This window comes from Zeugodacus cucurbitae, chromosome 4 (assembly GCF_028554725.1).
Source record: "Zeugodacus cucurbitae isolate PBARC_wt_2022May chromosome 4, idZeuCucr1.2, whole genome shotgun sequence".
Taxonomy (NCBI): domain Eukaryota; kingdom Metazoa; phylum Arthropoda; class Insecta; order Diptera; family Tephritidae; genus Zeugodacus; species Zeugodacus cucurbitae.
In genome coordinates, this window is record NC_071669.1 from 62,809,648 (window position 1) to 62,832,683 (window position 23,036).

The 23,036-nt window shown below is 35.8% G+C and overlaps 7 protein-coding genes across 7 annotated transcripts; 3 read left to right on the forward strand and 4 right to left on the reverse strand.

Moving 5' to 3' along the window:
• The first annotated feature begins 3,762 nt into the window (after positions 1–3,762).
• Positions 3,763–4,458, forward strand: LOC128921713 (forkhead box protein I1-like). The gene has a single exon (XM_054229877.1). The coding sequence runs from the start codon at positions 3,763–3,765 to the stop codon at positions 4,456–4,458; it is 696 nt and encodes a 231-aa protein (XP_054085852.1).
• A 3,116-nt stretch (positions 4,459–7,574) lies between these two features.
• On the reverse strand, positions 7,575–8,288 carry LOC128921714 (forkhead box protein I3-like). Its single transcript, XM_054229878.1, has 2 exons — positions 7,788–8,288; positions 7,575–7,664 (listed from the first exon to the last, which is right to left on the reverse strand). Exons 1-2 carry the CDS (start codon positions 8,286–8,288, stop codon positions 7,575–7,577), a joined length of 591 nt encoding a protein of 196 aa, XP_054085853.1.
• A 2,321-nt stretch (positions 8,289–10,609) lies between these two features.
• On the reverse strand, positions 10,610–11,206 carry LOC128921715 (forkhead box protein fkh-2-like). Its single transcript, XM_054229879.1, has one exon. The coding sequence runs from the start codon at positions 11,204–11,206 to the stop codon at positions 10,610–10,612; it is 597 nt and encodes a 198-aa protein (XP_054085854.1).
• Positions 11,207–12,689: 1,483 nt separating this feature from the next.
• Positions 12,690–13,766, forward strand: LOC128921716 (forkhead box protein I3-like). The gene is made up of 2 exons (XM_054229880.1): positions 12,690–13,213; positions 13,658–13,766. Exons 1-2 carry the CDS (start codon positions 12,690–12,692, stop codon positions 13,764–13,766), a joined length of 633 nt encoding a protein of 210 aa, XP_054085855.1.
• A 2,078-nt stretch (positions 13,767–15,844) lies between these two features.
• Positions 15,845–16,976, reverse strand: LOC128921717 (forkhead box protein J3-like). Its single transcript, XM_054229881.1, has 2 exons — positions 16,965–16,976; positions 15,845–16,405 (listed from the first exon to the last, which is right to left on the reverse strand). Exons 1-2 carry the CDS (start codon positions 16,974–16,976, stop codon positions 15,845–15,847), a joined length of 573 nt encoding a protein of 190 aa, XP_054085856.1.
• Positions 16,977–18,380: 1,404 nt separating this feature from the next.
• Positions 18,381–19,076, forward strand: LOC128921718 (forkhead box protein I1-like). Its single transcript, XM_054229882.1, has one exon. It carries the CDS (start codon positions 18,381–18,383, stop codon positions 19,074–19,076), a length of 696 nt encoding a protein of 231 aa, XP_054085857.1.
• A 6-nt stretch (positions 19,077–19,082) lies between these two features.
• LOC128921719 (forkhead box protein fkh-2-like) lies at positions 19,083–22,905 on the reverse strand. The gene is made up of 2 exons (XM_054229883.1): positions 22,405–22,905; positions 19,083–19,118 (listed from the first exon to the last, which is right to left on the reverse strand). Exons 1-2 carry the CDS (start codon positions 22,903–22,905, stop codon positions 19,083–19,085), a joined length of 537 nt encoding a protein of 178 aa, XP_054085858.1.
• Between the last annotated feature and the right edge of the window lie 131 nt (positions 22,906–23,036).

Here is a 23,036-nt window from a genome sequence, read left to right on the forward strand (position 1 = left end):
TGTGGATTATTATTTGGAATGTGATGAATATACGAAGTAAAGAAGAGTTTCTAGTGATATTCTGTGCGGATGTATAAAAATGACTGATGACTTTCGCTGTTAACGTTTTCGTATTTATATGCTAAGAGTCACGTCTCTGCTCCAAAGAGTTTGATGATGTCAAAATAACGTCGAATGCCTTGTCAAAAAATTAAGGTCAGGAAAAAGGATTATAGCATTCGAAAGTGATATAGAAGTTAAAAAGTCGGTTGTTCTTAAATCAATTATGGCGAGAACTATACAATTTAAAAACAATAGAACATAGAAGCTCTGAGATAAGTCACAAATTACTCCGGAAAAAGGTCATCTCAGGTAGAAAAGTGACGCGTAGCAATATCAGTTGTTCTGCAGATGTGGCAGGTAACATAGTGACACTTGACACACTAAGAACGTTATAGATGATCAAACTAGCTTATAACACTTTTAAATTATCCACAAAAAAATGTCCATGACATAAAACGAAATATATGTTAGAATTTATATTTCAATGACTTTACATTTTGAGATGATATAAGATTATTCACCAAGAGAATTATTGATTCATAATTTCATATTCTTACACTAAATTTTTCCTGCATTTGAATAGCATTACTTTAAAAAGCGTTCAAAATTGTATCTTAATCTTAATTATCTAAAGTGTTCAGTTAGCTTTTCATGAAAAGCTGGTGAGATTCCAGCGCCATCGTCAATTAAATAAGGCCACCATTTAGCATAAGCCGGCAGTTTTATCTTCTTGCCCACTCTTTTGGTGATTTCAAATATCTTATTAAATAGGAAAAAGTGCATGTTTGATGTTTTCAAAATTCTGTTTGAAATTTCAATAAAAAACACATGACTGTTGAGCTATCCAAACACTTGTGGATTTATTTCGCTTTTCAAAGTTCGTAAGGTTCTGAGTTTGAATTTGTTACGGTATATATATATTTCTGATGTATATTAAAGTTGTACCTTGTATCCTTTATTAATTTTGGAAATCTAGATTTGGTTGGATTAGTCTGGTAGATCACACATATACCACTTTTTGTCCTTCGCAATATCAGATGAAGTGCGGCCACATAGTCTATAAGGAGTAGTAATCCTTCTAGAATGTCAGCGCTTAATGTGACTTTTAAAGGTTATATGGTCGCACTAACTATACCTCCTTCAGTCTATCACATTTTAGAAAATGAGAGAAATTTTCATTCCACGTTTGGGTTTGTACCAACAAAGAGGGATCCATAATACGTTTAATACCGTCATCACAGACCCATTCCACAAATTTCTTGGAGTTGCTAGCTGTCTTGAGAAGCACAAAACATTAACAAAAAAAAAAAAATAAAATAAAAGATAATAATTCTGTTTGCGCCAGACTCTTCCAGTTATTCCTGGATCAACTGTTTCTGACAAACTAATCGCATGCCAAAAATCATATAATTTGTGGCGACACATAAAGAATTGCCAATTAACAACTAACATACGAGTGTTTTTGCAACAATATCAAACTGCAATTGTAGAAGCGGTTGGAAATGGTAGGAAATGGTAGGAAATGGCAGTTGACACCTCGACGGATTAATAATAATGTTTACATACGAGTGTTTTTGCAACAATATAAAGCTGCAACTGTAGAAGCAGCTAGAAATGGTAGGAAATGGCAGTTGACACCTCGGCGGATTAATAAAATTTCCAACAGATTTCTGTCACTTCATGGACTATAAAGAGGAGCTTTTCCTGACATGAAACCACAATATAATAACCATAACTGGCTGATTGAATGACCTATTTTGGTGGTAAAAAAACAAAGTTGTGGATGATCTCAATACGACAATTTAGGATTTCATTCCAGGAGAGTTGATACAGCTACAAACCAGTATGTCCCACAGACTACTTAATATTGCCTGAATTATCCCCACACACTTGCAATTAAAAGTAGTGTGAGTTGTTATCATCTGCGAAACATAAATCAACCTCGACTTTGCAATAGAATAAGACTGGCTGTGAAGAGGGTAATCAATATCGTCATCGGGGACCATCAGGACCTGCCAACAAATTTCGGATGGAGAAGCTTGAATCCAGATGTTGGGCCATTGTGGATTATTATTTGGAATGTGATGAATATACGAAGTAAAGAAGAGTTTCTAGTGATATTCTGTGCGGATGTATAAAAATGACTGATGACTTTCGCTGTGAACGTTTTCGTATTTATATGCTAAACGTCACGTCTCTTCTCCAAAGAGTTTGATGATGTCAAACTAACGTCGAATCCGTTGTAAAAAAATCAATCAGGAAAAAGGATTATAGCATTCGAAAGTGATATAGAAGTTAGAAAGTCTATTGTTATTAAGTCAATTATGGCGAGAACAATAGAGTTTTAAACAATAAAACATAGAAGCTCTGAGATAAGCCACACATCATTCCGGAAAAAGGTCATCTCAGGTAGAAAAATGACGCGTAGCAATATCAGCTGTTCTGCAGATGTGGCAGGTAAGGGAGTGACACTGACTTGAACATAGGGGAAATTCGCGTTAAGCTGAGAGTGTAATAGAGGATCAAACTATAATAGCTTTAAAGACTTAATTTTTCACAAAAAATGCCAAAGACATAAAACGAAATATGGGTTAAAATTCATATTTCAATGACTTTATATTTTGAGATGATATAAGATTATTTTCCAAGAGAATTATTGATGCATATTTTCCCTTTCTTACCTTGAAGAACATTTTATACGGCCTCAAACTAATTTCTTGGAACACTTCTGTAGCTTGCTCTCTTTAGATGCATCGAACATAATTATCTCCAAGCGACTGGAAGTCATGACATGGCTTCACAATCTCCATAAGATGTTTTGAAACAAAGAAAAGCTGTACTTGCCACAAAGGTCGTTTTTAAAGTCCATTATCCTGCTTGAGAGCCGATATGCATCGCTGTAACTTCGATTTATTTAACCAACGATGCTAAGTCACGAAATAAAGATCATGAAAGAGAACAACTGTTCTCAAAGCTATCAATTACAGCGGAAAGAAGTCAACACAGGAAAATAATGTGATCAAGGTCAGCGGAGAATCTATTGTTCTTTAAGCCTCTAACTTTTTTAATGGTCAAGCGATGTTAGCAGGTATGAAACTGACACAACTGTTACATAATGAAAGTTAAGCCTACCGAAGCAGATCAAGAGCTCAGGTAGTCGATAGATGCTTACCACATGTGCATGTTCCATATAATCCCTTTCGTGGAAAGCATTTTACTTTTCAAAGCGTTGCTTTCATTACTTATTGTTGTTGTATTGTTTAATTGTATTGTTTAAAAACTGATCTAATTTTTTCGTTAATTTTTTCTTTAGTTATTTTAACAAAAGAACCTAAGGGAAAGTAGACATTTCTTAGGAATTTCAGTTCCATCTCCTGTCCTTGGTTGGTTTAAATTCTACATCGCTATATTGCTGATATAATTACTGGTGTACCAGATTATAACCCTTGGTTTAACCTTGATTTTATAATTTGGTTTTGATATTAACTTGACTTTAAAACAAAAAACTCAATAACTCTCAGCCAAAATAAGACGAATATTGAGTCACAGTGACTCCCTGACTTTGATGATATAAATACCAAGGATTCGAAAGGATTCGTCAGCAGACAGCATTTGCATCTCATACAACACACTGAGAAACAAGCTCACTTCTTCAGCACAAACATCTTCAACATCTATCCCTCGAAACAAGTCCATACATAGTTCATCTTCTTCAGAAAAATGTCACCAATATTCGAGTCGAACTTTTCCATACGCAGCATACTCTCGAACGATGAAGACAACAAGCCAATCGACATAAGACCGAATTACACCTACTCCGCGTTGGTGACGATGGCCATACGAAGCAGCCCGGAGCAGAAACTAACATTGAGTAGCATCCAACAGTGGATCATGGACAATTTTCCGTACTATCGAAAAGATCAACGCGGCTGGCAGTGCCAGATTCGTCATACGCTCACTACAAATTCCTGTTTCATGAAGATACCACGTCCACCAAGCGATCCGGGACGCGGAAATTACTGGACCGTGAACCCAGAAGTTGAGTCTATCAAGAAGAGTGCGTCACCTGGACAAGCGCAAGTCGTCACAAACGCATTTGAATCGAAATATAACGTTAATCAAGCAATGGCACAGGGAGTACCACATCCACAAATGCCAACGGCTAGATATTTTCCAACTCCACAAGAAATTGAGCGGACGCAGCAAATGATGATGGAACATGCGCTGCTAGAACAGCACGCATGGTTCTTGCATCACCAGCAACAAACGAAGCTGTTGCAACAACAATTGGTCACTCTACAACAACAGCAATATCAGCAACAGTGTGAAGAGATCTATAGGAAGATAACTTTCCATCAACAACAGTGCGCTTTTTTGTCTGCCACACATTACCCCATGTCTGAACCGAATTCGTGAGATGTACTAGTAGTTAAGCAAAATATTGTAGATCAATTCAATCTGTAAGTGATTCATACGTCACTATTTATATTATAAAATTTTGCATTAATAAATAAATTATTATTTGATGAAATGGAAGTGGTGCTCGTTTCAATGAAGATGATCGTGCCTAAAAGGGGTTCCTAATTTTTTTTTTTGATTGGACCTGATAATTAAGATCAATACATTTTATTCCGTGAGAGTTATTCATGAGCTTTCGTTGAGAATTAATTAATTTTAATGCCGGCAAGTAGAACTCGAGATATCATTTCTCCAAATTGTCACAAGTATCGTTTAAGAATTCAATCAATTTAAAAATCGAAATATTCCTCTTAAGTAACCTTTTATGATTAAGGGTTACTGAATTTAGAAAGGTTAACCAAATGTTTATTTAAAGTATATGAGGTGTATGGGGCCAGAGGAAGTATTGACCTGATTTTGCAAAATTTTCTGCACGGAGGCGATCCGTTAAAAGACATATCTCCCTTGAAGTTCTTCAGGATATCTCAGAGAGTTACCGATATTTGCGGTAAAAAATTGGTCACTAGCACTGAGGTCCTCATGTTCGATATGAGTGGTCTTGAAAAGTTTGCAAGTATTTGTGCAAAGTTTTGTTCCGATTTCTTCACTGGTGCTTAATTTATAAATTTACTAGCTGGCCCAGCGGAGAACTTTCTTCCGCCTTAGAGGCAATAAATGTGGAGATTTTTGGTTTTATTGAGTTATTTTTTTTATTAAAATAATATACAAATACAGTTTTTATTTATTCTCCATTCGTTATTTATTTTTGAGCATAGGTTGCACTTTCCAGTCAATCACGTTGTGATAGACGACATTTTTCGTTTTATTATCAACTTTCAAGGTTTGGCGTTTCCATTTGTTAAGGGGTTATTTAAGGTTAGGATTTTCAAAATATATATATATATATATATCTGAGTACACGCACACAAAATTTCATCCGATGAATATTTTCGAAGACACATTAGTGAAGGCGCGCCGACGACATGTAAAGTGCTCTCAAAACTTTAAACTCGTTTTTATCGAAACGGTGTTTCCAAAGTCGGTGAGCAAAATTTCTCAGAAACGGCTGAAACGATCGGTCTGAAATTTTTACACAAGCTTCTTAACTATATTTCTTTTAGTAATTAATCGAAGGATTTCCCCATCCGATGAAAATTTCTTATTTTTATAAACAATTAAAGACCCGAATTTTGGTCGAAAATCGAAACTATTGCTTTGAGTAGCCGCCATTTTGTCAAACATTTTTTTGGCTAATTCCTTCAATCAATCACTAGATTATTTATTATATTAATGAAATTTATTTGGTTTTTGCATTTTAGATGATCCAGTCCAGAGATATCGTGCTCACCGCAAGAGGCCTCTTTTTGCGGACCTCTGCAAAATTGGCAATATCAACGTTCACGATAGTTATTTTTGGCAATAAAAAATATGTGAATATAGATTAAGGTAGTCATAATATACCTGCCAAGTTTCAAATCAATAAACCAAATAGTTTGCTGAGAAAAAATTCTTGAACAATGCCTTTTTTTCGACCTCCTAACTGTATATAATCCGTTAATATTTATAGCGAATGCAAGACGACTCTGAAATTAAAGTCGTTTAAACTCAAACGTCAGATTGGTAGGTCCAATGCAAGTCTATGCGCCATTGTCCATTCGTTCCATATGATTTTCGACATTTTGAAGATGTTAACTGTTTTAGTCTTGAATGAGCCGTACGCAATCCTTTGCCCAATGTGCCCTCTATTCTAGAAGAAGCAACTGCAACCACAATGTTGGATCTTTCACGAATAGTGGCTAAAACTAATGGCATTAGGAATGTGTTTTCAGTTCTACCAAGGACATCCAGAAAATATAAACATAAACCATCATCGAAGATGACATGCTACGAAACTTTTTGGATAGAGCTCTGTCAAAATTCACATTTTTATAACATTGGACAATGATGCCACTACCGAAAAAATTAGATTAGCCATTTTAGAAATCACTTTTGGGAATTTTACATTTTAGACATTATTTTTAAATGCTCCTTTCTCCAGTAGGCCTATATCATTTATATACTACCTTAGATATACTTATATACTAAGTATAAATAAGTAAGAAGATAAAAACGTGATTTTTTATACATTCATGCAACAAAATATATTAATTTATTAACTTAAAATATATAATAAATACAAATATATGTGATTTATAACAAAGAATAGCAAAATAGTAGTTTCATAAAATTTAATATTATCAGTGCATTTCCTAACGGTATTACTTATGGCATCCCACCTTTTCTGACATGAGCTGTCAAAAATTTCTTCAACTCGCATTGCTACCAACTGAAAATATGAGATCAGGGGTGGGTCGGTTTGAGGAAAAATAAGAGGGCTTCGTATCATGTAATCTTTGCTACCATTTTCTTCATCAATTAGTGTATGACACACTTATTTTGTTGATGATTCAACAGGGGTACATTAATTTGTACTACTAAATTTAATTTCTGGTGATGACTGAAAATTTTTTCATTTTGCTATCAGCATTTTTTCGTTTTCATTTTTATGAGATGAACGCTTACTCCGATGTTTCGAAAAATAAATTTCTGTTTTATATGGAATGTTTGTTGCGTTTTTTTTCACAGTTTACTCACGTCATGGTAATGTAATAAAAAGTATTCTGTCCCCGGTCTTAAGCTACCACCAAACCAAATTTAAGTCAAAATGGTTCAGCCGTCCTTCAGTTATGAATGGAGTAACGAACACGACTTTCTTTTATATAATATATATTGTATATTATAAAGATTTTTGTTATATGGAAAGTACAGTGGTTGTTAAGCAGAACTACTATACAATCTTCACCATACATTTTTGTTATCGCTTTCATAAATTTCTATTCGCGTTTCAAGAACAAAAGTTTAATAATGAAAACTTTTTTATTTTTCTTCTATTTTTATTTAATCATTTTTTTTTAACAGAAATTATTTTCGATATCACAATCAATACTGGCTTTATTAAGTCACTCTATCTTACTAACTAACGAATGTCTATATACGATATTCTTATATAGTGTGAACTACTTAATATATATTCCTTATGTGGATATTTGCTGCGAAGTCAGAAACTCGACTTGTTGTTGATGGAACATTAGTTTCTGGTATACGTCCTGATAGTGCTGCTGAGCCTGTTGTTGTTGCAGTATAAACAATTGTTGCTGCAATAGTTGTGTTTGTTGGAGATGATACTGATACCAAGCATGCTGCTCATGTAGCGCCTGTACTAACTGGATCTGGTGAGCTTCTTGTACCTCGTGGGGCGTGGGGAAGTAAACCGCATTTGGAGCCTGAGGATGTGGTACACCATTTATCAATGCTCCGATCGCACTTCCATTTCCCACACTGGCAGTACGAACTGCTGGTAATTCAGAACTCAACGCCCAATAGTTTCCACGTCCAGGGTCGTCCAAAGCACGTGGCACCTTAAGGAAGCATGAGTTCGTGCTTAGTGTCTGTCTGATCTGGTTCTGCCAGCCTTGCTCATCCTTTCGGTAAAAGGGAAAGTTATCACTGATCCAATTTTGTATTGCATTCAACGTCAGTTTGCCTTCAGGACTGCTTCGTATCGCCATTGTCACCAACTCACTATAAGTCAAGTTCGGGCGACTTCCATTATTATCTTCATTCGACGACATGGAAATGTTGGGCGATAGAGACCCATCGGATGGTGGTGGTGTCAGCGCTGGGTTGGTGCCATCTGGTCCTGCCAACAAATTTCTGATGGAGAAGTTGGATTCCAGATTTTGGGCCATTGTGGATGATTGTTGAGAGTGTGAAGTTTATACGAAGTAAAGTAGAATTTCAAGTTCTATTCTGTACGGATGTCTAAAAATGACTGATGACTTTCGCTCTGAACGATTTCGTATTTATATGCTTATGGTCACGTCTCTGCTCCAAAGAGTTTGTTGATGTCAAACTAACGTTGAATGCGTTGTCAGAAAATCAAGGTTAGGAAAAAGGATTATAGCAGCCGAAAGTGATATAGAAGTTAGAAAGTCGATTGTTCTTAAATCAATTATGGCGAGAACTATACAATTTAAAAACAATAGAACATAGAAGCTCTGAGATAAGTCACAAATTACTCCGGAAAAAGGTCATCTCAGGTAGAAAAGTGACGCGTAGCAATATCAGTTGTTCTGCAGATGTGGCAGGTAACAGAGTGACACTTGACACACTAAGAACGTTATAGATGATCAAACTAGCTTATAACACTTTTAAATTATCCACAAAAAAATGTTCATGACATAAAACGAAATATATGTTAGAATTTATATTTCAATGACTTTACATTTTGAGATGATATAAGATTATTCACCAAGAGAATTATTGATTCATAATTTCATATTCTTACACTAAATTTTTCCTGCATTTGAATAGCATTACTTTAAAAAGCGTTCAAAATTGTATCTTAATCTTAATTATCTAAAGTGTTCAGTTAGCTTTTCATGAAAAGCTGGTGAGATTCCAGCGCCATCGTCAATTAAATAAGGCCACCATTTAGCATAAGCCGGCAGTTTTATCTTCTTGCCCACTCTTTTGGTGATTTCAAATATCTTATTAAATAGGAAAAAGTGCATGTTTGATGTTTTCAAAATTCTGTTTGAAATTTCAATAAAAAACACATGACTGTTGAGCTATCCAAACACTTGTGGATTTATTTCGCTTTTCAAAGTTCGTAAGGTTCTGAGTTTGAATTTGTTACGGTATATATATATTTCTGATGTATATTAAAGTTGTACCTTGTATCCTTTATTAATTTTGAAAATCTAGATTTGGTTGGATTAGTCTGGTAGATCACACATATAACACTTTTTGTCCTTCGCAATATCAGATGAAGTGCGGCCACATAGTCTATAAGGAGTAGTAATCCTTCTAGAATGTCAGCGCTTAATGTGACTTTTAAAGGTTATATGGTCGCACTAACTATACCTCCTTCAGTCTATCACATTTTAGAAAATGAGAGAAATTTTCATTCCACGTTTGGGTTTGTACCAACAAAGAGGGATCCATAATACGTTTAATACCGTCATCACAGACCCATTCCACAAATTTCTTGGAGTTGCTAGCTGTCTTGAGAAGCACAAAACATTAACAAAAAAAAAAAATAAAATAAAAGATAATAATTCTGTTTGCGCCAGACTCTTCCAGTTATTCCTGGATCAACTGTTTCTGACAAACTAATCGCATGCCAAAAATCATATAATTTGTGGCGACACATAAAGAATTGCCAATTAACAACTAACATACGAGTGTTTTTGCAACAATATAAAGCTGCAACTGTAGAAGCAGCTAGAAATGGTAGGAAATGGCAGTTGACACCTCGGCGGATTAATAAAATTTCCAACAGATTTCTGTCACTTCATTTACTATAAAGAGGAGCTTTTCCTGACATGAAACCACAATATAATAACCATAACTGGCTGATTGAATGACCTATTTTGGTGGTAAAAAAACAAAGTTGTGGATGATCTCAATACGACAATTTAGGATTTCGTTCCAGGAGAGTTGACACAGCTACAAACCAGTATGTCCCACAGACTACTTAATATTGCCTGAATTATCCCCACACACTTGCAATTAAAAGTAGTGTGAGTTGTTATCATCTGCGAAACATAAATCAACCTCGACTTTGCAATAGAATAAGACTGGCTGTGAATTCAATATCGTCATCGGAGCCAAGATTGAGCCTACTATGAAATATGCTCATTTGTTAAATATTCTGCTAAACTATATTAATTATTTCGAGCTATGAATACGTATAGTATAAAATAAATATTTCGTTCCCGCATTCCACGGAAGTTTTTACAAGTTATAGATTATGACTGCGCTTTAACGAAGATTGCCAAAGATTAAGAAAAGCCTTGGCAACTTTAGCTTCAACAATACCTACACGTAGCCCACCAATACATTAAAGCCATGATGCTTCATAAGCCTCATTCCTTTCAATATGACTAAACTGCACCAAAAGAAATCGATATTTTTTCAATTTTAATTTTTCATATTTTATTATCTTTTCACACTAGATATTATAAGAATACAACTAATATCACATACTTTTAATAACCAGTTAAAATTAGGAAAGAACTTGCTGTCCAGTAAAAGACGCCATCTGCTGTTGGTGGAAGACAAGTCTTTGGTATATTTCTGCATATTGGTGCTGAAGTTGTTGCTGCTGCAGTTGTACCCATTGTTGCTGTAATATATGCGCCTGTTGTTGGTGGTACGAAAACCATGCATGCTGTTCCTGCATCGCCTGCATCAGCATTGCTCGCTGAGTTTCCCCTATTTCTTGTGGTGTGGGGAAATATACCGCGTTTGGGGCTGTGGGGTGTGCTACACCGTTGACTAAGGAACCAAGTGAAGTTCCGTTACCTACACTAACAGAACCAACTGCTGGTAAATCTGGACTCATGCCCCAATAGTTTCCACGTCCAGGATCATCCAAAGCACGTGGTATCTTAAGGAAACATGAGTTTGTGCTCAGCGTCTGCCTTATTTGGTTCTGCCAACCTTTCTCATCCTTTCGGTAAAAGGGAAAATTATCACTAATCCAACTTTGTATTGCATTCAACGTCAGTTTGCCTTCAGGACTGCTTCGTATCGCCATTGTCACCAACGCACTATAAGTCAAGTTCGGTCGACTTCCATGATTCTCTTCATTCGACGACATGGAGGTATTGGGGATAAAGACCCATCGGATGGTGGTGGTGTCAGCGCTGGGTTGGTGCCATCTGGGCATGCCAACAAATTTCGGATGGAGAAGCTCGATTGCAGATGATGGGCCATTGTAAATAACTGTTTAGAATGAAGTTTATACGAAGTAAAGTAGAATTTCTAGTGATATTCTGTGCGGATGTCTAAAAATGACTGATGACTTTCGCTTTGAACGATTTCGTAATTATATGCTAAGAGTCACGTCTCTGCTCCAAAGAGTTTGATGATGTCAAACTAACGTCGAATGCCTTGTCAAAAAATCAAGGTCAGAAAAAGGATTATAGCTGTCATAAAATAAGTCAAAAAGTCTATTGTCCTTAAGTCAAGTATGGCGAGAACAATGGCATTTTAAACAATAGAAAATAGAAGCTCTGAGATAAGTCACAAATTACACCGGAAAAGGTCATCACAGGTAGGAAAATGACGCGTAGCAATATCAGCTGTTCTGCAGATGTGGCAGGTAACAGAGTGACACTTGACACGCTAAGAATGTTATAGAGGATCAAACTAGCTTTTAACACTTTTAAATTATCAACAAAAAATTTCATTGGCAAGACGAAATATAGGTTAGAATTTATATTTCAATGACTTTATATTTTGAGATGATATAAGATTATTAATGAAGAAAATTATTGATTCATAATTTCACTTTCTTACACTAATTTCTTACTGTATTTGAAATACTTGTTCATTGCATTACTTTAAAGTATACTCAAAAGCCAGCAATTACAGCGGCAAAAAGTCAACACCGAATAACAATGTGATCAAGGTCACTACGCGATTGTCTTTTGACTAGCGCTACAGAGGCAAAGAATCTACTGTTTTCTAAGCCTCTAACTTTTTCATTGGTCAAGCGATGCAAGCAGGTATGAAACTGACACCAGTATTACATAATGAAAGTTAAGCTTACCGAAGCAGCTCAAGAGCTCAGGTAGTTGATAGATGCTTACCACTTCTGCATGTTCCATATAATCCTTTTCGGGGAAAGCATTTTAAACTTTAAAAACTGATCTTATTTTTTCGTTAATTGTTAATCTTTTAACAAAAGAACCTAAAGGACAGTGGACATTTCTTAGGAATGTTAGTTCTATCTTCTGTCCTTGGTTGGTTTAAATTTTACATCGCTGTATTGCTGAAATAATTACTGGTGTACCAGATTATAACCCTTGGTTTAACCTTGATTTTATAATTTGGTTTTGATATTAACTTGACTTTAAAACAAAAAACTTAATAACTCTCAGCCAAAATAAGACGAATATTGAGTCACAGTGACTCCCTGTTTCGATGATATAAATACCAAAGACTTGAAAGGATTCGTCAGCAGACAGCATTTGCATCTCATACAACACACTGAAAAACAAGTTCACTTTTTCAGCACAAACATCTTCAACATCTATCCCTCGAAACAAGTCCATACATAGTTCATCTTCTTCAGAAAAATGTCACCAATATTCGAGTCGAACTTTTCCATACGCAGCATACTCTCGAACGATGAAGACAACAAGCCAATCGACATAAGACCGAATTACACCTACTCCGCGTTGGTGACGATGGCCATACGAAGCAGCCCGGAGCAGAAACTAACATTGAGTAGCATCCAACAGTGGATCATGGACAATTTTCCGTACTATCGAAAAGATCAACGCGGCTGGCAGTGCCAGATTCGTCATACGCTCACAACGAATTCCTGCTTCGTGAAAATACCACGCCCTCTATGCGATCCCGGACGCGGAAATTATTGGGCCATAAACCCTGAGGTTGAGTCTATTAATAAGAGTGCGTCACCTGGATTAACACTAGTCAGCCCAAATGCATTTGACTCCAAATATAACGTCAATCAAGCAATGGCACGGGGGGTGCCACATCCACAAATGCCAACGGCTAGATATTTTCCAACACCACAAGAAATTGAGCGGGCGCAACAAATGATGATGAAACATGCGCTGCTAGAACAGCACAAATGGTTTTTGCATCACCAACAACAAACAAAACTGTTACAACAACAATTGGTAACTCTACAACAACAACAATATCAGCAACAGTGTGAAGAGATCTATAGGAAGATGACATTCCATCAACAACAGTGCGCTTTTTTGTCTGCCTCACAGTACCCCGTGTCGGGACCGAGCTCGTGTGATTTACTAGAAGTTAAGCAAGAAATTGTAGATCAATTCAATCTGTAAATGATTCATACGTCACTATTTATATTATAAAATTTTGCATTAATAAATAAATTATTATTTGATGAAATAAAAGTGGTGCTCTTTTCAATTAAAATAGGCATGTCTTACATGTTTTTAACATTTTTTTGTTAGGTCGTTACCAAAATTGGTGATTTGACATCTAAACCGGCACTCGAGCTGCTTCAATGTCTTCCAAGTTGGTAGCCGTTGTGATTTCCAATTAGGATTAAAGTAGTTCCAAGTGACATCACAAATCTGAGTGGAATGCATTCTGAATCCGGAGAATCTGATCCTATAGCCGAATCGATGATAGCATCATCTAGTTGCTCTTAAATCTACGATTTTCCATTGCAGTACAGCTCGAATATTTTGGATATTGTAAAAGTAAGCATCTTTTCGAAGCCTATTAGCTTCAATTCCGCTATTTGAGTTTCTTCGACTTAATATCAAATAATTAATTAATTTAATGCCAGACGGTTCGAAGACATTCTGTTTAAATCTGAACTATAGGGGCAAATCTTTATTTTTTGGTGTCAAACGAATCACTTAGGCAAGTCCAATCCTATTGTTCATTTAAATGTGTAAAGTATATGGGGCCAGAGGAAGTATTGAACTGATTTTGCCAGATTTTCGGCACGGAGTAGCACCTTTACAGGACACTAGCTTCGCACGGGTTTAAACAAACATTTTAAAAGTTATATGTTTATACACACTCTCCCATTTACAGAGGTAGTCAAAATTATTTACACATCGGACGATTTTTTACAAGTTGTGGTATAACTATAATATTTTGACATATGCTGTCGCGATATTATTTTTTGAAATTGATATGTTATTTAATATTGTAGAACAAACTTTTGTTCTATCATTAATAGTTTCCGCAGCTCATGCGACAAAACAACAACAATGTAGCTTTCCAGTGGTGAAAGAATTTTTGAAATCCGCACAGTAATTTTTTAGTTTATTCATTACAAACATACATACTTTCTTGTTTATAATAGTAGTATAGATAACTCTGTTGAAGTTCTTTTGAATATCTCAGACCGATATTTGCGGTAAAAATATTGGTCACAAGTACTGAGGCCTTCACGCTCGATATGAGGGGCCTTGAAAAGTTATAATCGGTCTTTTGCGATTTGTAGAGAAACGATATCACACTAGAAATTCAGTATTTATGCAAAGTTTTGTTTCGATTTCTTCACTGTAGCTTAATTTATAAATTTATATTTGTTATATGGAAAGTATAGTGGCTGTTATCTTTATTGAATTAAAGCACGTATGGTAGTTGTCAATGGTAAATAGGTTTGGTTATTATCCGATTTCGTCAATATTCATGCTGCATATTGAATAGCCTAAAGTAATTGCATCCAGAATGTTTGGTTGATTTAACTTTTGCAGTCTATGAGATATATAAAAGGAACTAAAAAGGGGGCCCCGCTTACTTTCTCAAAATAATTTCATCTAAATTTACCTTTCTCTAGTGTTATCATTTGCACCAAATTTCGCTTCATAAATTTCTTTATGGCTTTGTATCGCCATTTTGTGGACCCGACAATAGGCCGATTTCTCCTTATGATGCCAAGAAATATGTGTCTCAATTTGATTAAGATACATACATCAATTTTTGGCGGACGGATGGACAGACAGTTATCCGGATTTCAACTCTATTATTACCATGATCACATTAGAGTATGTATATAACTCGTTTAGTTTTAGGACTTATAAACAACTGTTAGGTGAACAAAAATATTAGACTATCTTTGCAACATTTTGCATGTTTATATTAATATTTTAATATTCCTTTAGTACAATTTTTTAAGATGTAGTCTTGAACATGATAGATTTTCATCGATAATAATCTGGACTGACCGATTGACAACAGATGGATGAATCAACAACATTACTTATTACTTAGTTACTTATTTTTTATATTTACCCATTCATATTCGTTTTTGTTAATATTCTTCTATTTCCTCTCTGATGCATATTTGCTTTCAAGGCATCTATTTCAATCAAGGCTTCCCTATTTTCGTTTCAAGAACATAAGGTTATTAATGAACAATTTCTTTTTTATTTTTCATCTATTTTTATTTAATTTTTTTTTTTTAACCGAGAATATTTTCGATATCACAATACTGACTTTCATAAGTCACTCTATCTTACCAACTAACGAATGTCTATATAAGATAATGTCATATATAGCGTGAACTACTAAATATAAATATAATATCTTATGTGGATATTTGCTGCGAAGTCAGAAACTCGACTTGTTGTTGATGGAACATTAGTTTCTGGTATAAGTCCTGATAGTGCTGCTGAGCCTGTTGTTGTTGCAGTATAAACAATTGTTGCTGCAATTGTTGTGTTTGTTGGAGCGCCTGCACTAATTGAGTCTGATGGGCTCTATGTACCTAGTGGAGCGTGGGGAAGTAAACCGCATTTGGAGCCTGAGGATGTGGTACACCATTTATCAATGCTCCGATCGCACTACCATTTCCCACTCTGGCAGTACGAACTGCTGGTAATTCAGAACTCAACGCCCAATAGTTTCCACGTGCTGAGTCGTCCAACGCTCTTGGCACCTTAAGGAAGCATGAATTCGTGCTTAGCGTCTGCCGTATTTGGCTCTGCCAACCTTGCTCATCCTTCCTGTAATAAGGGAAGTTCTCACTGATCCAACTTTGTATTGTATTCAACGTCAGTTTGCCTTCAGGACTGCTTCGTATCGCCATTGTCACCAACGCACTATAAGTCAAGTTCGGTCGACTTCCATGATTCTCTTCGTTCGACGACATAGAGGTATTGGGCGATAAAGACCCATCGGATGGTGGTGGTGTCAGCGCTGGATTGGTACCATCAGGACCTGCCAACAAATTTCGGATGGAGAAGCTTGAATCCAGATGTTGGCCATTGTGGATTATTATTTGGAATGTGATGAATATACGAAGTAAAGAAGAGTTTCTAGTGATATTCTGTGCGGATGTATAAAAATGACTGATGACTTTCGCTGTTAACGTTTTCGTATTTATATGCTAAGAGTCACGTCTCTGCTCCAAAGAGTTTGATGATGTCAAACTAACGTCGAATCCGTTGTAAAAAAATCAATCAGGAAAAAGGATTATAGCATTCGAAAGTGATATAGAAGTTAGAAAGTGTATTTTTCTTAAGTCAATTATGGCGAGAACAATGGTGTTTTAAACAATAAAACATAGAAGCTCTGAGATAAGCCACACATCATTCCGGAAAAAGGTCATCTCAGGTAGAAAAATGACGCGTAGCAATATCAGCTGTTCTGCAGATGTGGCAGGTAAGGGAGTGACACTGGCTTGAACATAGGGGATATTCGCGTTAAGCTTAGAGTGTAATAGAGGATCAAACTATAATAGCTTTAAAGACTTAATTTTTCACAAAAAATGCCAAAGACATAAAACGAAATATAGGTTAAAATTCATATTTCAATGACTTTATATTTTGAGATGATATAAGATTATTTTCCAAGAGAATTATTGATACATATTTTCCCTTTCTTACCTTGAAGAACATTTTATACGGCCTCAAACTAATTTCTTGGAACACTTCTGTAGCTTGCTCTCTTTAGATGCATCGAACATAATTATCTCCAAGCGACTAGAAGTCATGACATGGCTTCACAATCTCCATAAGATGTTTTGAAACAAAGAAAAGCTGTACTTGCCACAAAGGTCGGTTTTAAAGTCCATTATCCTGCTAGAATGACTGATGACTTTCGCTGTGAACGTTTTCGTATTTATATGCTAAACGTCACGTCTCTTCTCCAAAGAGTTTGATGATGTCAAACTAATCGTCGAATCCGTTGTAAAAAAATCAATCAGGAAAAAGGATTATAGCATTCGAAAGTGATATAGAAGTTAGAAAGTCTATTGTTATTAAGTCAATTATGGCGAGAACAATAGAGTTTTAAACAATAAAACATAGAAGCTCTGAGATAAGCCACACATCATTCCGGAAAAAGGTCATCTCAGCTGTTCTGCAGATGTGGCAGGTAAGGGAGTGACACTGACTTGAACATAGGTGAAATTCGCGTTAAGCTGAGAGTGTAATAGAGGATCAAACTATAATAGCTTTAAAGACTTAATTTTTCACAAAAAATGCCAAAGACATAAAACGAAATATAGGTTAAAATTCATATTTCAATGACTTTATATTTTGAGATGATATAAGATTATTTTCCAAGAGAATTATTGATGCATATTTTCCCTTTCTTACCTTGAAGAACATTTTATACTGCCTCAAACTAATTTCTTGGAACACTTCTGTAGCTTGCTCTCTTTAGATGCATCGAACATAATTATCTCCAAGCGACTGGAAGTCATGACATGGCTTCACAATCTCCATAAGATGTTTTGAAACAAAGAAAAGCTGTACTTGCCACAAAGGTCGGTTTTAAAGTCCATTATCCTGCTTGAGAGCCGATATGCATCGCTGTAACTTCGATTTATTTAACCAACGATGCTAAGTCACGAAATAAAGATCATGAAAGAGAACAACTGTTCTCAAAGCTATCAATTACAGCGGAAAGAAGTCAACACAGGAAAATAATGTGATCAAGGTCAGCGGAGAATCTATTGTTCTTTAAGCCTCTAACTTTTTTAATGGTCAAGCGATGTTAGCAGGTATGAAACTGACACAAGTGTTACATAATGAAAGTTAAGCCTACCGAAGCAGATCAAGAGCTCAGGTAGTCGAACTCAAAACTCAATAATTCTCAGCCAAAATAAGACGAATATTGAGTCACAGTGACTCCCTGACTTTGATGATATAAATACCAAGGATTCGAAAGGATTCGTCAGCAGACAGCATTTGCATCTCATACAACACACTGCGAAACAAGCTCACTTCTTCAGCACAAACATCTTCAACATCTATCCCTCGAAACAAGTCCATACATAGTTCATCTTCTTCAGAAAAATGTCACCAATATTCGAGTCGAACTTTTCCATACGCAGCATACTCTCGAACGATGAGGACAACAAGCCAATCGACATAAGACCGAATTACACCTACTCCGCGTTGGTGACGATGGCCATACGAAGCAGCCCGGAGCAGAAACTAACATTGAGTAGCATCCAACAGTGGATCATGGACAATTTTCCGTACTATCGAAAAGATCAACGCGGCTGGCAGTGCCAGATTCGTCATACGCTCACTACAAATTCCTGTTTCATGAAGATACCACGTCCACCAAGCGATCCGGGACGCGGAAATTACTGGACCGTGAACCCAGAAGTTGAGTCTATCAAGAAGAGTGCGTCACCTGGACAAGCGCAAGTCGTCACAAACGCATTTGAATCGAAATATAGCGTTAATCAAGCAATGGCACAGGGAGTACCACATCCACAAATGCCAACGGCTAGATATTTTCCAACTCCACAAGAAATTGAGCGGACGCAACAAATGATGATGGAACATGCGCTGCTAGAACAGCACGCATGGTTCTTGCATCACCAGCAACAAACGAAGCTGTTGCAACAACAATTGGTCACTCTACAACAACAGCAATATCAGCAACAGTGTGAAGAGATCTATAGGAAGATAACTTTCCATCAACAACAGTGCGCTTTTTTGTCTGCCACACATTACCCCATGTCTGAACCGAATTCGTGAGATGTACTAGTAGTTAAGCAAAATATTGTAGATCAATTCAATCTGTAAGTGATTCATACGTCACTATTTATATTATAAAATTTTGCATTAATAAATAAATTATTATTTGATGAAATGGAAGTGGTGCTCGTTTCAATGAAGATGATCGTGCCTAAAAGGGGTTCCTAATTTTTTTTTTTGATTGGACCTGATAATTAAGATCAATACATTTTATTCCGTGAGAGTTATTCATGAGCTTTCGTTGAGAATTAATTAATTTTAATGCCGGCAAGTAGACCTCGAGATATCATTTCTCCAAAATTCTCACAAGTATCGTTTAAGAATTCAATCAATTTAAAAATCGAAATATTCCTCTTAAGTAACCCTTCATGGTTAAGGGTTACTGAATTTAGGTAGGTTAACCAAATGTTTATTTAAAGTATATGAGGTGTATGGGGCCAGAGGAAGTATTGACCTGATTTTGCAAAATTTTCTGCACGGAGGCGATCCGTTAAAAGACATATCTCCCTTGAAGTTCTTCAGGATATCTCAGAGAGTTACCGATATTTGCGGTAAAAAATTGGTCACTAGCACTGAGGTCCTCATGTTCGATATGAGTGGTCTTGAAAAGTTTGCAAGTATTTGTGCAAAGTTTTGTTCCGATTTCTTCACTGGTGCTTAATTTATAAATTTACTAGCTGGCCCAGCGGAGAACTTTCTTCCGCCTTAGAGGCAATAAGTGTGGAGATTTTTGGTTTTATTGAGTTATTTTTTTTATTAAAATAATATACAAATACAGTTTTTATTTATTCTCCATTCGTTATTTATTTTTGAGCATAGGTTGCACTTTCCAGTCAATCACGTTGTGATAGACGACATTTTTCGTTTTATTATCAACTTTCAAGGTTTGGCGTTTTCATTTGTTAAGGGGTTATTTAAGGTTAGGATTTTCAAAATATATATATATATATATATCTGAGTACACGCACACAAAATTTCATCCGATGAATATTTTCGAAGACACATTAGTGAAGGCGCGCCGACGACATGTAAAGTGCTCTCAAAACTTTAAACTCGTTTTTCTCGAAACGGTGTTTTCAAAGTCGGTGAACAAAATTTCTCAGAAACGGCTGAAACGATCGGTCTGAAATTTTTACACAAGCTTCTTAACTATATTTCTTTTAGTAATTAATCGAAGGATTTCCCCATCCGATGAAAATTTCTTATTTTTATAAACAATTAAAGACCCGAATTTTGGTCGAAAATCGAAACTATTGCTTTGAGTAGCCGCCATTTTGTCAAACATTTTTTTGGCTAATTCCTTCAATCAATCACTAGATTATTTATTATATTAATGAAATTTATTTGGTTTTTGCATTTTAGATGATCCAGTCCAGAGATATCGTGCTCACCGCAAGAGGCCTCTTTTTGCGGACCTCTGCAAAATTGGCAATATCAACGTTCACGATAGTTATTTTTGGCAATAAAAAATATGTGAATATAGACTAAGGTAGTCATAATAAACCTGCCAAGTTTCAAATCAATAAACCAAATAGTTTGCTGAGAAAAAATTCTTGAACAATGCCTTTTTTTCGACCTCCTAACTGTATATAATCCGTTAATATTTATAGCGAATGCAAGACGACTCGGAAATTTAAGTCGTTTAAACTCAAACGTCAGATTGGTAGGTCCAATGCAAGTCTATGCGCCATTGTCCATTCGTTCCATATGATTTTCGACATTTTGAAGATGTTAACTGTTTTAGTCTTGAATGAGCCGTACGCAATCCTTTGCCCAATGTGCCCTCTATTCTAGAAGAAGCAACTGCAACCACAATGTTGGATCTTTCACGAATAGTGGCTAAAACTAATGGCATTAGGAATGTGTTTTCAGTTCTACCAAGGACATCCAGAAAATATAAACCATCATCGAAGATGACATGCTACGAAACTTTTTGTTCGGAGAGAGCTCTGTCAAAATCCACATTTTTATAACATTGGACAATGATGCCACTACCGAAAAAATTAGATTAGCCATTTTAGAAATCACTTTTGGGAATTTTACATTTTAGACATCATTTTTAAATGCTCCTTTCTCCAGTAGGCCTATATCATTTATATACTACCTTAGATATTCTTATATACTAAGTATAAATAAGTAAGAAGATAAAAACGTGATTTTTTATACATTCATGCAACAAAATATATTAATTTATTAACATAAAATATATAATAAATACAAATATATGTGATTTATAACAAAGAATAGCAAAATAGTAGTTTCATAAAATTTAATATTATCAGTGCATTTCCTAACGGTATTACTTATGGCATCCCACCTTTTCTGACATGAGCTGTCAAAAATTTCTTCAACTCGCATTGCTACCAACTGAAAATATGAGATCAGGGGTGGGTCGGTTTGAGGAAAAATAAGAGGGTTTCGTATCATGTAATCTTTGCTACCATTTTCTTCATCAATTAGTGTATGACACACTTATTTTGTTGATGATTCAACAGGGGTACATTAATTTGTACTACTAAATTTAATTTCTGGTGATGACTGAAACTTTTTTCATTTTGCTATCAGCATTTTTTCGTTTTCATTTTTATGAGATGAACGCTTACTCTGATGTTTCGAAAAATAAATTTCTGTTTTATATGGAATGTTTGTTGCGTTTTTTTTCACAGTTTACTCACGTCATGGTAATGTAATAAAAAGTATTCTGTCCCCGGTCTTAAGCTACCACCAAACCAAATTTAAGTCAAAACGGTTCAGCCGTCCTTCAGTTATGAATGGAGTAACGAACACGACTTTCTTTTATATAATATATATTGTATATTATAAAGATTTTTGTTATATGGAAAGTACAGTGGTTGTTAAGCAGAACTACTATACAATCTTCACCATACATTTTTGTTATCGCTTTCATAAATTTCTATTCGCGTTTCAAGAACAAAAGTTTAATAATGAAAACTTTTTTATTTTTCTTCTATTTTTATTTAATCATTTTTTTTTAACAGAAATTATTTTCGATATCACAATCAATACTGGCTTTAATAAGTCACTCTATCTTACTAACTAACGAATGTCTATATACGATATTCTTATATAGTGTGAACTACTTAATATAAATTTCTTATGTGGATATTTGCTGCGAAGTCAGAAACTCGACTTGTTGTTGATGGAACATTAGTTTCTGGTATACGTCCTGATAGTGCTGCTAAGCCTGTTGTTGTTGCAGTATAAACAATTGTTGCTGCAATAGTTGTGTTTGTTGGAGATGATACTGATACCAAGCATGCTGCTCATGTAGCGCCTGTACTAACTGGATCTGGTGAGCTTCTTGTACCTCGTGGGGCGTGGGGAAGTAAACCGCATTTGGAGCCTGAGGATGTGGTACACCATTTATCAATGCTCCGATCGCACTTCCATTTCCCACACTGGCAGTACGAACTGCTGGTAATTCAGAACTCAACGCCCAATAGTTTCCACGTCCAGGGTCGTCCAAAGCACGTGGCACCTTAAGGAAGCATGAGTTCGTGCTTAGTGTCTGTCTGATCTGGTTCTGCCAGCCTTGCTCATCCTTTCGGTAAAAGGGAAAGTTATCACTGATCCAATTTTGTATTGCATTCAACGTCAGTTTGCCTTCAGGACTGCTTCGTATCGTTATTGTCACCAACGCACTATAAGTCAAGTTCGGGCGACTTCCATTATTATCTTCATTCGACGACATGGAAATGTTGGGCGATAGAGACCCATCGGATGGTGGTGGTGTCAGCGCTGGGTTGGTGCCATCTGGGCCTGCCAACAAATTTCTGATGGAGAAGTTGGATTCCAGATTTTGGGCCATTGTGGATGATTGTTGAGAGTGTGAAGTTTATACGAAGTAAAGTAGAAATTCAAGTGCTATTCTGTACGGATGTCTAAAAATGACTGATGACTTTCGCTCTGAACGATTTCGTATTTATATGCTAAGAGGCA

Excerpts from the sequence above, each read along its gene's own strand:
- LOC128921718 (XM_054229882.1), top strand. The coding sequence starts at position 18,381 with ATGTCACCAATATTCGAGTCGAACTTTTCCATACGCAGCATACTCTCG.
- LOC128921713 (XM_054229877.1), top strand. The coding sequence starts at position 3,763 with ATGTCACCAATATTCGAGTCGAACTTTTCCATACGCAGCATACTCTCG.
- LOC128921719 (XM_054229883.1), bottom strand. The coding sequence starts at position 22,905 with ATGGCCCAAAATCTGGAATCCAACTTCTCCATCAGAAATTTGTTGGCA. Across the intron at positions 19,119-22,404 it reads ACTTCCCCACGCCCCACGAG|ATTGAATTGATCTACAATAT; the intron begins GTACAAGAAGCT and ends AATCACTTACAG.
- LOC128921714 (XM_054229878.1), bottom strand. The coding sequence starts at position 8,288 with ATGGCCCAAAATCTGGAATCCAACTTCTCCATCAGAAATTTGTTGGCA. Across the intron at positions 7,665-7,787 it reads ACTTCCCCACGCCCCACGAG|GCTCAGCAGCACTATCAGGA; the intron begins GTACAAGAAGCT and ends CAACAACAACAG.
- LOC128921715 (XM_054229879.1), bottom strand. The coding sequence starts at position 11,206 with ATGTCGTCGAATGAAGAGAATCATGGAAGTCGACCGAACTTGACTTAT.
- LOC128921716 (XM_054229880.1), top strand. The coding sequence starts at position 12,690 with ATGTCACCAATATTCGAGTCGAACTTTTCCATACGCAGCATACTCTCG. Across the intron at positions 13,214-13,657 it reads CTGCTAGAACAGCACAAATG|GATTAAAGTAGTTCCAAGTG; the intron begins GTTTTTGCATCA and ends ATTTCCAATTAG.